At 41.1% G+C, this 13,038-nt stretch overlaps 1 protein-coding gene across 1 annotated transcript in view; it reads left to right on the top strand.

Annotated features, from left to right (window-relative positions):
• The window catches only part of PPP2R5A (protein phosphatase 2 regulatory subunit B', alpha), a 48,539-nt gene that overhangs the window by 20,905 nt on the left and 14,596 nt on the right, over positions 1 to 13,038 (top strand). The window contains exons 3-4 of the mRNA XM_014950632.1: positions 6,320 to 6,421; positions 11,699 to 11,791. Coding sequence (XP_014806118.1) covers positions 6,320 to 6,421; positions 11,699 to 11,791 — 195 coding nt within the window. The remainder of the gene's footprint in view (positions 1 to 6,319; positions 6,422 to 11,698; positions 11,792 to 13,038) is intronic.

The raw sequence follows: 13,038 nt of genomic DNA, 5'->3' as shown, positions 1-13,038 counted from the left end.
TACTTGTTGAAGGGAGATTTTCTTTTATAATGGAGTTGTTTTCTTTTTTTGGAGATAAGGTGTTGTTGAGCTGTTCTTTTGAGGTTATTATTGTTGTGCAAATGATTGGGCTCTGTGGATGCTTGTTTTTCCTTCCATAACAAATTTCCATCTCATTTTCTCCCCTAAAATGACAGAAAATGAAGAAGGCCTCAAATGCTCAGTGAGAGCTTTTTCAGAGCTTGAGACAAAAGATCCCTCCAAGCCTGAATAGTATTTCTAGTCTCCCTGGCAACTGGCAGCAGAAAAGGTCTTCACTGTGAATTAGGACTAAGTACCAGCTTTCAGAAAGAACTCTGGATGGGTCTCTCCCTCCAAACAGCACGTGTGTCAGGCTTGAGGCCTTTCTTTGTAGCAAAACTTCTATGAGATTTAAAAGATCTTTTTTTTAGACTGTTCAATGTTACTACATTATAAGAAAAAGCATTTGAGTGTTTTGCAGAGTTTGCGGGGCAGTGTTTTGGGGACATAAAAGTAGAAATCGACCTTAATGAAACTCAGCTGTCATCTGACTGGTAGTGAAGGATTTACAGACTACACAAATTCCCTGAAAAAGGCCCGAGTGGCATTAGTGGCAGAAGCAGAGCTAATTTCTTTCCACAGCCCTTTGTCTTTCACTGGGCCTGGGATCCCTTTCCTCCAGCTTGCAGAGGAATCAGCCCAGTTTCCTTGGAGTTGCCAGAGTCTTGGGGAAGCAAAGTCAACAATCCCTATCAACAGGGATAAAAACATGATATCAACAGGGGAAAAAAAAAAATGTTTTTCCTGACCAGTGCATAGGCAAGGGTTGTACAGGTGAGGAAGCCTTCTAGCATTCTGTCCCTTCACAAGGTCTCTGTTACCTCCTAGCTGCTGGGGCAATACCACATAATAATGGCTTGTGTAGTTGTCCCTGCTCTGCTTGGGTCCTGAGGTAGGGAGCAGTAGTTGAAATGGTACCAAAGTCTTTTCAAGCCATTAAGGATGGAACAAGATCATAAAAAATATAAATCTTCTTGTTTAGGCAGATGTGCAGGACATATGGTTTTTTTTTGTTGTCCCAGGCAATCTGATTTTCCTTTGCCAAAGCCTTTTAATTAAGAACTGAGGAAGGGTGTTGCTTACAAATAGTTTTGAAGGGGTAGCACAATGGTCTGTGCACCTCCTTTCTAGGTCATCTAAAATGATTGTCTTCCGTGTCCGGAAGTTCACAATTGAAAGTACTCTGAAGCTAACAGCAAATTAGGGTTTGGCATTGTGAATATTTTAAGTTTTAAACTTCCTGGGAAGTTAGAAACCTCTATCCTTTATCAGGTTTCGGAGCATAGCAGAAATGTGTCTCCAGAACACGTTGCTGCTTCATTTTCCTGCCAACCTCCCCGCATTCCCCACCAGCATGTAAAAATCCAGTGTAAATGAGACTGTCCTAGAGTTTGCACAGAAGTTCTAAAACACAGAATTTCAAAAACCAGCAGGTATCCCTATCTGCATGCTTGGAAATGGGGATTGAATCTAATATCTTTCCAAATGCTTAGCTTCTTGGGAAGCATACAGACAATAAGGGACTTTTTAAAAAAAAAATAATTTTTTTTTTGTTTTAATAAAATATAATTGCTGTATCTTCATACCTTAATTGGCACATTTTCAGATGTCACTTCCAAAAACTTTGAGATTTAATTTAGAAAGCTAATGCTGGGTTTCTCTGGAAACCTATGCAGCTGTAAAAGCCTGTTATGATTTGTATTTCTCAAATCACAGTTTTGGGATAAGACCTCACAAAGGAAAAGGTATGTTTTAAATAATATGAGAGGATATAGATAAGAATTCACCCATATCAAAAACAATGGGGGTTTTAACCCAAACCACGTTTTTGATTGATACTATTAGTGGTACATTAGAAAGAAGCAAATGAGACAGGAAGCAAAAGTATTTAAAACATAAAGTAAATGAACCAGTTATTTAGGGACATGGGCTAGTACATAAAAATGGGTACACAGTTTGTTCTAAGTTTCATATGATCTCAGGAGACCAGTAATGCTAGTAGAAATACTGAACACTCTGAAAATAATAAAATTAGTTTTCTAAAGGTCTGGCCAAGAGACTTGCTCTTTGTTTCTGCTATAGAAATGTGTTTAGTAGTTAGTACCTTTGTTCTGGTCTCAACTTTTGCATTCTGTACTCTGAGGTTCTGTGCTAAAGGGCTGACTGGTTCAGTTCAGCCGGTGCATCTAGCCAGTGCATAAGAAAATGCATTTTCAAGAGATGTTACTAGGAGACTTGCAAGCAGAGGTATGGAGGTCTCTGTAGGGATCTGATTTGTATGTTGGGAATTTTTATTGAATGTCTAATAAGAGTAGACAATATTAAATAGCAGAACCAAGATTGGCTTGGCTTTTGGGCTTGTTTAAAATTCACATTATCTGAGAGTCCCGTTTCCCCCTCCTCTTCCCCCAGCCAGTTTCTCTTGTGCTCCTTTGTGTTTACAACCTTAAAGGGCAACTGTACTGTTTTGGTTTGGGGATATTTTTTTTCTGTTGTGCAGTAAAATAGGAGACTGCTGTAGTGTCCATCTATACAGAACATCATTGCCCATCTACTTTAGAGCAGCAGTGCCTGAGGCTTTACCATGTACCACCAGGAGACAGTGGCAGGTCATGGAATGAAGCGCATAGGAGGAAATGGAAAATCAGTTTATGCAACAGCTTTATATCTTGTTTAATGAGGCAGCTGATTCTTCTACGCAGAGCCAGCTGGATGACTTCAGGATCTTTTAAAGTCCTTTTGCAAGATTCTTCAAACACCTTGGAGACTCCATGGAAGCTGTGCAGCAGCATTTGCTGCAAAGTGTCAAATGTTCTTTCTTTTGTGCTTAGTAGGCTTGCGTGGTTAGCAGCTATTTGGAACAAGTTTGATGGAAAAGACTAAAGAGTTTGAAAGGTGATTGGAAAAGTTGGGTTAAATGTGTTCCTGAAAAAACAGTAGAAAGCGCAGAAGCAAAATTAACTTGATGTTCTCTTTTGTTCATGTTGGAGATTTAAAATCCAGTATGTTATATCTGACATTTATTTTTCTTTTGACATGTGAAAGATTGGTCTTCTATCCAGACTTCTATATACTTGAAAAATCCCTGAAGAAACCTTTTAAAATTGACCCTTCTGAAATTGATGTGATCACAGAATCACCATGGTTGGAAGGGACCTCTGAGATCATCAAGTCCAACCTTAAAAAAACCAAACAAAAAAAGCCACACCAACAACAAAACAAAAAACACAACACCCATCCACAAACCTACATCACACCCACCCACAAATCAATAATCTTGGGCACTAGAGCATGCCCTGAAAAGCCATGTCTACACGTTTCTTAAATACCTCCAGGGATGGTGACTCCACCACCTCCCTGGGCAGGCTGTTCCAGTGCCTGACCACCCTCTCAGTAAAGTAATTCTTCCTAATATCTAATTTAAACCTCCCCTGCTGCAACTTTAGACCATTTCCTCTGGTACTGTCATTATTCACTCGGGAGAAGAGGCCAAAACCCACCTCTCTACAGCCTCCTTTGAGGTAGTTGTAGAGGGCAATGAGGTCTCCCCTCAGCCTCCTCATCTCCAAACTTAACATGCCCTGTTCCCTCAGCCTCTCCTCATATGACTTGTTCTCTAGATCGCTCACCAGCTTGGTGGATCTTCTCTGGACACACTCCAGCACTTCCATGTCCTTCCTGTAGTGAGGGGCCCAAAAGTGAACACAGTACTCAAGGTGAGGCCTCACCAGTGCTGAGTATAGAGGCACAATGACTTCCCCACTCCTGCTGGCCACACTATTCCTGATACAGGCCAGGATGCCATTGGCCTTCTTGGCCACCTGGGCACACTGCTGGCTCATGTTAAGCCAGCTGTCCACCAACACTCCTAGGTCTTTTTCTGCTGGGCAGCTTTCCAGCCACTGTAGCGTTGCCTGAAGCTGTTGTGACCAAAATGCAGGACCTGGCGCTTGGCCTTATTAAACCTCCTCCCATTGGCCTTGGCCCATTGATTCAACCTGTCCAGATCCCTCTGTAGAACCTTCCAACCCTCAAGCAGATCAACATTCCCACCTAGTTTGGTGTCATCTGCGAACTTACTGAGGGTACACTCAATCCCCTTATCTAGATCATCAATAAAGATGACTGACCCCAAAACTGAGCCCTGAGGGACGCCACTGGTGACCAGTCGCCACCCGGATTTCACCCCATTAATCACAACTCGCTGGGCATGGCCATCCAACCAGTTTTTCATCCAGTGAAGGTTACACTTGTCTATGCCATGATTCACCAGTTTCTCCAGGAGAACACCGTGGGGGACAGTGTCAAAGGCCTTACCGAATTCCAGGTAGACAACGTCCACAGCCTTCCCCTCATCGAGAAAGCGGGTCACATGGTCATAGAAAGAGATCAAGTTGGTTAAGCAGGACCTCCCTTTCATAAACCCATGCTGGGTGGCCCTGATCCCTTGCCTGCCCTGCACTTGCCGTGAGAGCTCTCCCAAGATGATCCTCTCCATGATCTTTCCCGGTACCGAGGTCGGGCTGACAAGCCCATAGTTTCCCAGATCCTCCTTCTGACCCTTCTTGTAGATGGGTGTCACATTGGCCACCCTCCAGTCGTCTGGTACCTCTCCTGTTGACCAGGATTGTTCCTAGCCTGCCTGCTCTCTGCTCTGTTGTGCTGTAGGTTGAAGTCCCCAACAAGAGCAAGGGCTGGTGTTTGCGAGACTACAGCCAGCCGTTCATAGAATACTTCCTCGACCTGCTCATCCTGGTTGGGCGGTCTATAGCAGACTCCCAGCACAAAATCACCCTTGTTAGCCTTCCCTTTCACCCTTGCCCATAAACACTCAACTTCATCGTCGCTGGAGTCAGTCTCTATACAGTCAAAACACTCCCTAATGTACAGAGCCATACCCCTCCCTCTCCTTCCTTGCCTGAAGAGCTTATAGCCACTCATCGCAGCATTCCAGTCACGACTGTCATCCCACCACTTTTCCATGATGGCGACTACATCGTAGTTGTCCTGCTGCACAATGGCTTCTAGCTCCTCCTGTTTGTTGCCCATGCTACGTGCATTAGCGTAGATGCACTTGACCTGGGCTATTGATTTCACCACCATCCTCGGCCCTTTACCCTCAGGCTCATTAGCAGGGGGCCTGGTTTTATCCCCTTCCTCCTTAACTTCTAGTTTAAAGCTCCGTCCGTGAGCTTTGTCAACTCCTGGCCTAGTACCCTTTTCCCCTTCTGGATTCACAAGCAGACATTTCTAAATGTCTATCCCTTTTCTCAAATGAAATGACAGAGTGAGAGTCCTCACTAGGGCAGCATTCTTCAAGCCCTGGCATGCTTCCCTTAGGTTTAATCCTGACAGGCCCGATTATCTCCCCTTCCCCCCTCATATCTAGTTTAAAGACCTGCCAATGAGCCCTGCTAACTCCTGCCCCAAAATTCTTTTCCTCCTCTGGGACAGTTGTATCCCGCCTGCCACCAGCAGGCCAGGTGTCTCGTATAGTCACCTATGCTCAAAAAACCCAAAGCCCTGCCGATAACACCAGTTGCAGAGCCACAAGTTGATCTGTTGCCTCTTCCTATCAATTTCCTTATTCAGGGTGATAAGACTGTATCATACTTAAAGTAACTTGGTAGCTCTTTTTCTTATTGTTTTTCAAAGTTACTTTGTAATAAATCAAAAAGTCACAATTGTTACTTATTTCTGATTTCCCAAAACCTTGAAACACTGTGAGATTATTGAAAGGTGGGAAAACTGTAAGCAGTACTTCAGCTCTTAGATGAAAGTGAAAAATATCTTGAAGTTAAGTGAAGAACTCTGAAATTAGATATATTTTTGGGATTGTCTGTCTTACACGTGAAGAGAGCTCTGTCTAAGTCATAACTGGTTAGTCATACTGTATTTGATGTCTTATATAAAACCTCAGCTCTCAGTGTCACAAAGTTAAAATTGGTCTTTTTAAGGGGAAACTGAAATTTTAACTTTCATGGTTTGAGAGAAGACTTTTAAATATGACCATGTCTAGCTACAAACTTTTAAAACAGTTGAGATAAAAGGTACTTTCTTATTATTTTCATTGGCTTGTTTCAGACTTTTGGCTGTTTGGATTTAACGGTTTTCACAAAATAGAGAATAAAAGTGATTTTTATTTTTTTTTAAGCTGGTTTTGTTTAATGTAATTTTAGGATAAAATCAGTACATCGCTGACTTTGTACTGTGGGAGTATAAAAAGTGATACAATGAAATTTTTTATTTTCTCTTGCAGATTAGTTCTAATATTTTCAGAACACTTCCACCTAGTGATAACCCGGATTTTGATCCAGAAGAAGATGAACCAACTCTTGAAGCCTCCTGGCCCCACATACAGGTATATGATTCCTTTATTTTCAATCCCTCTTGTAAGGCAAGAACTGTGAATGTGTACTTGATTTTTGTGCCTTTCAGCACAAATCCAAGACATAGCTCCCTACTAGATGCTGTGAAGAAAATTGACTCTGTCCCAACCAAAACCAGCACAATTGCTGAATTTAAATAACTAGTATCTGTTAAATAAATGTTACGTAGCAACTTCTACCCGACTAGTAGTGGACAGAAGATAAATTGCTACCACACATCAGCATACCATTCTTTCTCCTCTCTTAAAGGAGTTAAAATTCTACTCTGTCCCTATAATATTACACTTTTAATATATCAACAAATGTATTTTAAAACTGGACTTCTAATATTGGGTATAAAAAGCAGATGTTCAAGGTAGTATTTGAGACTTAAACAAGTTATCACAAAAAATAACTCTGCAGGCTAAAGTCTGTGGTGATTATTGCCTCACATATGGCTGATTCTAATTCATAGGGAAAATGGCTATAACTGAACTAGATGAGAGGCTTGGCTTTGGAGGGGTGGGAGGGTGCAAGGGCTTTGCAAACATCTCTTATAGTCAGTAGTGGCATCTGACTTCAAAATGCCCCAGTCTTTCAGGAGTACAATTTCTGAATGTTTGCTCAGCTCACTTCAGGTTATCAGTAAACTATAGAGGTTTTTTTTCTCTAAAAAGACTTGTGGTTTCCACGACCAGTTCGCTTGTGCTTTAGGTTTGTCTAAGATAAATTGAAAAAGCTTTTTCCTTTGCCCTTTTCTAAATGACTTTTGGCCAGGCTGTCTGATCATTGATTGTGGATTTCCCTTTCCTGCATCAGTTGTTCATCCTGTCCTTGGAATAGATTGCTCCCTGCAGTACAAAGGAAAGAGTTTGTGTTTTTCTTTCCTTTCTTTTACAGTTCATTTGCTAATGGATGGTAGAAGACTGAGTTTGACAACTTACTAATTGCCTTCCAGGAGCACAAAGCTGCTGGAAGCATGAAATTTTGTGTATAGAGGAAGTGGGTGTGCACACCCATTCCCCTCGCCCCCTATCAAAACCCTTTTACTTTTGGTGTAGTCTAAAGAACTGCACGGAGGGGGGTATGTTTTGCTTTGCTGTGACTTGTGATTGCTCAATTACAAACAAATTCAGAATTCTGTCCTGATGTGGCAGTCAGGTAACCAGTTTTCCGGCAGGGAAAAGGAAAAAGTTTGAATCTCTTCTCTGATTGAACCTGTTTGCATTTCTGTATGAAATAGCATGATAGATAATGGCTTAGTAAGTTACTGGTATGTGTAGTCACACAACAAAAGACTCTAGACCTTCAGTAAAATGAGCGTCACTTGAAAGACATTGCTTTAAAGTCATACTGAAGGTGGTTTGTAGCATCCAAACTAGGTCAAACAGGTTGGCATTAAAGTCATCGTGTGTTTTGCAGCTTAGGAAATTGCAGAATCTGTGGAATTGTTAGCTTGAAGTCTGGTGGTCTCTGCAGGAAAGAAGACTGAGTCACCAAAGTAATAGTAGTTACATTTCATAGCTCTTTGACCCAAGCAGACCAATTTTGAGAACCAAAATAACAAACTCCAGCAGTTCTTGTTTTCAAACACTAGCATGCAGGAGAAAGGAGAGGCTGACTATCCAGAAATGGCCGCTGCAGCTTGCTTCCTGAAATGTCTAGGGTAAAGCTTCATGGATCTCCCAACGATTTCCAAAGTTATTTGATGCCTTTTGCCAGTTGTACATTTCTAGGAGCAGTGGTACTAAATATTAGGAAGCTGGATGATTCTGTAAGCATCAGAACTGCATAAATACTCCTTCAGTGCACGAATCTTCCCTACAATATAGCCCAGAAACTGGATTTTTGAGCACTAAATTTTGTTTTCTCTGAAAACTTTGATAGCAATAATTGTGGTTCTGGAATTGCATGTGTTTATATGAAGCAGTAATACATGTTCTCCCTATGTTAGAAATGAGACATGTAGCTGATTAATTTGCTGTCATATATTGAGAATCTTGCATTAATAGTGACTTGTTCTATTTTATAGATGAGATGTACCTTGGGTTTCATTCTAATCAATATCCTAAACTTCATCTTGGACAGCTTGTACCAAGATGTTACAGCATTATGCTTTAACTTAGTTCTTCTGCTTGATGTTTATTGCAGTCCCTATATCTATTTATGGAAAGAAGCTTTAATTGTCCTTCTTCCCTTGTCCTTTAGGGGAAACAAAACATGCCTGTTTAGTCTTCGCTCAAAAAAGGTTCTCTATTGATGACAAATGTAGTGGGTCCTTCTCTGTATGCTTGCAGGTTTGAATATATTTTCTCAAGCATGTGTTGGACTGCACATCTCTATCTGTACTGTCAGTATGTTCCTGGAATATCCCAGGATTTTATTTTTCACTTCTATAGCTTCATTGTGTAGATGGATCTTCATCGTACTATGGTTAACCAGGATTCAGAACCAGGATCCCTTCTTTCTCAGCTTAAAGGCTTGCAAGTGCTTAGCAGAGCTTTTTTTCTCTTTTTTTCTTGGATTTCTAACTGTGACTTTGCAATCTTTGAGTTTCATCCTGTATCTATTACTCCAGGCCTTCAGGATCAACTTGTCTTTTCTTACTCTGACACACCTTTTTTTTTTTTCCCCCCTGGTGGTAGCTTCCAATATAGTTGCATCATCTACACAGTTATCACACATGAGTATTCTTTGTTGTGGTCACTGACAGAAATATCTAATATAGGAATTTATTAAAGAAATACTGAATGACATTTAATTCCAAAATTAATCACTATGAAACTATGCTAATACCCTCCCTCCAGCCATATATTTCCCATTTCCATATGAGCCACGAATGAATTTATCTAGTTTCTATCTTGAAAAAGATCAGTAGAATCATAGAATGTTTCGGGTTGGAAGATCACCTAATCCAACACCTCTGCAATGAGCAAGGACATCTTCAATGCAATCAGGTTGCTCAAAGCCCCATCCTAAACTCGAATGTCTCCTGGGGTGGGCCATTTACCACCTCTCTGGGCAACCTGTTGCTGAGTTTCACCACCCTCATTGGAAAAAACTTCCTCCTTATATCTAGTCTAAATCCTACCCTCTTTTAGTTTAAAATCATTACCTCTTGTCCTATCGCAACAGGCCCTGCTGAAAAAAGCCCATGTTCCTTATAAGCCTCCTCTAAGTACTGAAAGGCTGCTATAAGGTCTCCCAAGAGTTTTCTCTGGGCTGGACAACCCCAACTCTCTCAGCCTGTCTGCAGAGGAGAGGTGTTCCGGCCCTCTGATCATTTTTGTGGCCTCCTCTGGACCTGCTCCAACAGGTCTGTGTCTTTCCCGTGTTGAGGGCCCCAGAGCTGGATGCAGTACTCCAGGTGAGGTCTCACCAGAGCAGAGCAGAGGGGCAGAATCCTCTCCCTTGATCTGCTGGCTCCACTTCTTTTAGTGCAGCCCAGGATACAGTTAAGCTTCTGGGCTGCAAGCGCACGTTGCCAGCTCGTGTTGAGCTTCTCATCAGCCAGCATCCCCAAATTCTTCTCCTTATGGCTGCTCTCAATCCCTTCATCCCAAAGTCAGTATTGATACCAAGGTTTGCCCCGGCCCACGTGCAGGGCCTTGCACTTGGCCTTGTAGAACCACGTGAGGTTCACATGTGCCCAGTTCTCAAGCTTGTCTAGGTCCCTCTGGTTGGCATCCCGTTCCTCAGGCATGTCAACTGCACCACACAGCTTGGTGTTGCCTGCAAACTTGCTGAGAGTGCGCTCAATCCCACTGTCTATGTCACTGATGAAGATACTAAAGAGCCATGGTTGATCTCTTTCTAAAACAGAGGATGGAGTATGGTCATGTTTAAAGCTATGTTGGATTGTCTGTTACCAAGCTTTTAAAAATTCTGTCATGTGTTGTCTTTGTGCAACTGTGTACTATTGTGTTTCTGCACAGGAAGACAAATTAAGGCCGTACAGGGAAACCTGGGTTTTAATACAGTTGTGTTACATGAAATTTGTATACATTTAAACTGCTGATGTGAAAAGGTCTTGTTACAGTCTGTCAGAGGGGAAGGAAATTAAGGGAAACCTGTTTCTGTGCTGCTGCTTTGCAGATGCAGCATACCCTCCTTGAGGCTATGCGTAACTGTCATCTCAAATGTTCTAGATAAAAAGTACTTATTGTCAAGCATCTCTCGAGTGAACTTCATAACTGTAATTATGAATTACTCAGAGTTTAATAAATGCTCTTAGTGGTAACAGTTGAAATACGTGCCTGTGAGTATGACCACAGCTCTGTGTAGGTTTTATTTAGAAGTTGAATCAGTGATGTCTTTATGTATCTAAATTGCATCTTAGTATTATTAGTAATCAGTTGTTTAACTAACACGGAGTTAAGAAATAAGCATTGAGAACATAAGCAGCCCTGAATGGATCTAAACATAAGACATCTTTCCTCTGGATTCTGTCTTAGTTAAGAGGTGCCTTATGTGTATTTTATAAATCTGCCCTTGGTGTGGAAGCACAGTATTTTCTGTCTTGGACTTCTGATGAACTCCAAGACATGGGACTTGTGCTCTGGCTTCTTCATGCCTCTCTCTGCTACCTCAGGCCATCGCTGACTCTGTCTTCTGTCTGGTTTTCCATATGTGGCATTGTGGGATCATAGCAAATGGAGACTTGAACTCAATAGAAACAATATACTACAAAATATAAAGGATGCTGAAGATAAATCCGCAGAGGGTCCTTTTGTTTGAATTTGAGCATCTAGGACACAGAAAGCTAATGTTAAGCCGATCTCTCAAGTTTCTATACGTTCAGCTTTTTAATCTGGCTTTTCATTTTTGGAGTTTGCAGCTGAAACTAAATTTTAAGAACACTTAGTTAGCAGACTTTTCTTCATCTCTTTAAGGAATTCTGTGATGTTAGGGTGTGTAATTTTACCCTCAGTGTTGGTAACTTATTTCTACATAATAAATTTTTAACCTAGTAGGAAATGTGAATGCATGTAATACTTGCAGCTTGTTTTTTTATCTAATAGTGATATTTTTGGTAGATTATTTATTAAGCTTTGACTCTTCTGGGAATTAAAGTGTTCTTGATACTTACTGTAATTCTTTCAGTAAATTCCAGTAGGGGCTGTGATTAAGCAGTGATGTGTTAGGCTTCGGTTTCCTTTTGTACCTTTTAAGCATGTGGATAGTCCCACTGGGTTCATGGTGGTGGCGGGGCTGAGATCATTGTTACGGTGTACTTACTAACTTCAAAATTTTCATTTCAATGTTTGTAGTTGGTGTATGAATTTTTCCTGAGGTTTTTGGAGAGCCCGGATTTTCAGCCTAGCATTGCAAAGCGATACATTGACCAGAAATTTGTACAGCAGGTAAGTAGAGAGTTTTCCCACCCCTAGATTTAAAGATCACCCCTCAAGCTTAACTGAACAGCTGCCTGTACAGCTAAAGAGATATTAAAGCTTTCATGTTGACAGAGGGTTAAATTTCAGTTGTTCCAACGGTGGTTTCTGCCAAATATTAAATAAACAGCACATCTTAGCACACAGGCTATATGTAACCAATAATTTCAGAAACATGTTGTTTTCAGGTATCAACCTCAGCGCTTTGCAATGCGAGATATTTGTAAATACAAGTTGTGTTTTTAATAATTTGTAAGTTATTTCCAGTCATATCAACACCGTGCTGATTAAATTGTAGTGCCTGTATGTTTGGTTTTTTCTCCATAGTTTTATCATGGGAAACCTTATAGCAAAGTTTTTTCTTGTAAAAAGCTCGTGTACTTACTGTATGTGAAATGTGTTCCAACGTCTTGGGAGCTTGGGATGAGGTAGTGTCACTCTCTTTACTATTGTGTTAAACCACAGAAAGAGATTTAAGTAAGAAAGTACATAGGAAAATCATGCTGCACTATGCAAAGTAACAATGAGCAAGAAAGTTAAATGTGAGATTTTATTTTAAATACAACTTCTCAGGGGATTAGGCTGTAGAATACCATAATAATTTTTGTCCAAGGTTAGCTCAGTGGGAATTTTTTTTACCATGTTCGAATACTTGTTTGTCACGGAAGAGCTTGGTATCTGCAGAGGGAGTGCTGGTAGGCAAACACGGTACAGCAATGAAAAGTGAAAACATAGATGGACACTTTCCCTCCCCACCTTCAATGACTTGCATTTAATTTCCACTTGTTTCGTTTTAATGTTCTTGCTTATAGGGGTTTCCTTCTTCTCTGTTTTATTTGATTTTCCCACAAAATTCAGGCCTGAAGCTGCTGCTGGCCATGGGTATCCAATTCACTAATTGACCTGTGGTTTTTAAGAGCCACGTTGCAGAGTTTCAATTCCTGACGTTTCACTTGATCTTTCTCTGGAGTACAAGAAAGACAATGCAATGAACAGCTTGCTATATATGGGAAAAAAAAGTGGAGTAGTGACCTTGAGAAATTCCTTCTAAATATAAAAATGAAATGAGCCTGAGCGAAGGTCCTGAGCAGCTGTTTGCAGTCCCTTGTGCCGCTTGGTGTAGCGGACCCTACGCTGGCAGACCTGCACTGAGCAGGAGACTGGAGTCACTGCTTGAGCTGAGTGACTGACTTGTTCAGAAGTTAGTGTTTCTGAAT

This window comes from Calidris pugnax, unplaced genomic scaffold, assembly GCF_001431845.1.
Source record: "Calidris pugnax isolate Ruff unplaced genomic scaffold, ASM143184v1 scaffold24, whole genome shotgun sequence".
NCBI lineage: Eukaryota > Metazoa > Chordata > Aves > Charadriiformes > Scolopacidae > Calidris > Calidris pugnax.
The sequence above is the reverse complement of the archived record's forward strand: the minus strand, read 5'-3'. Positions and strand labels throughout refer to the sequence as shown.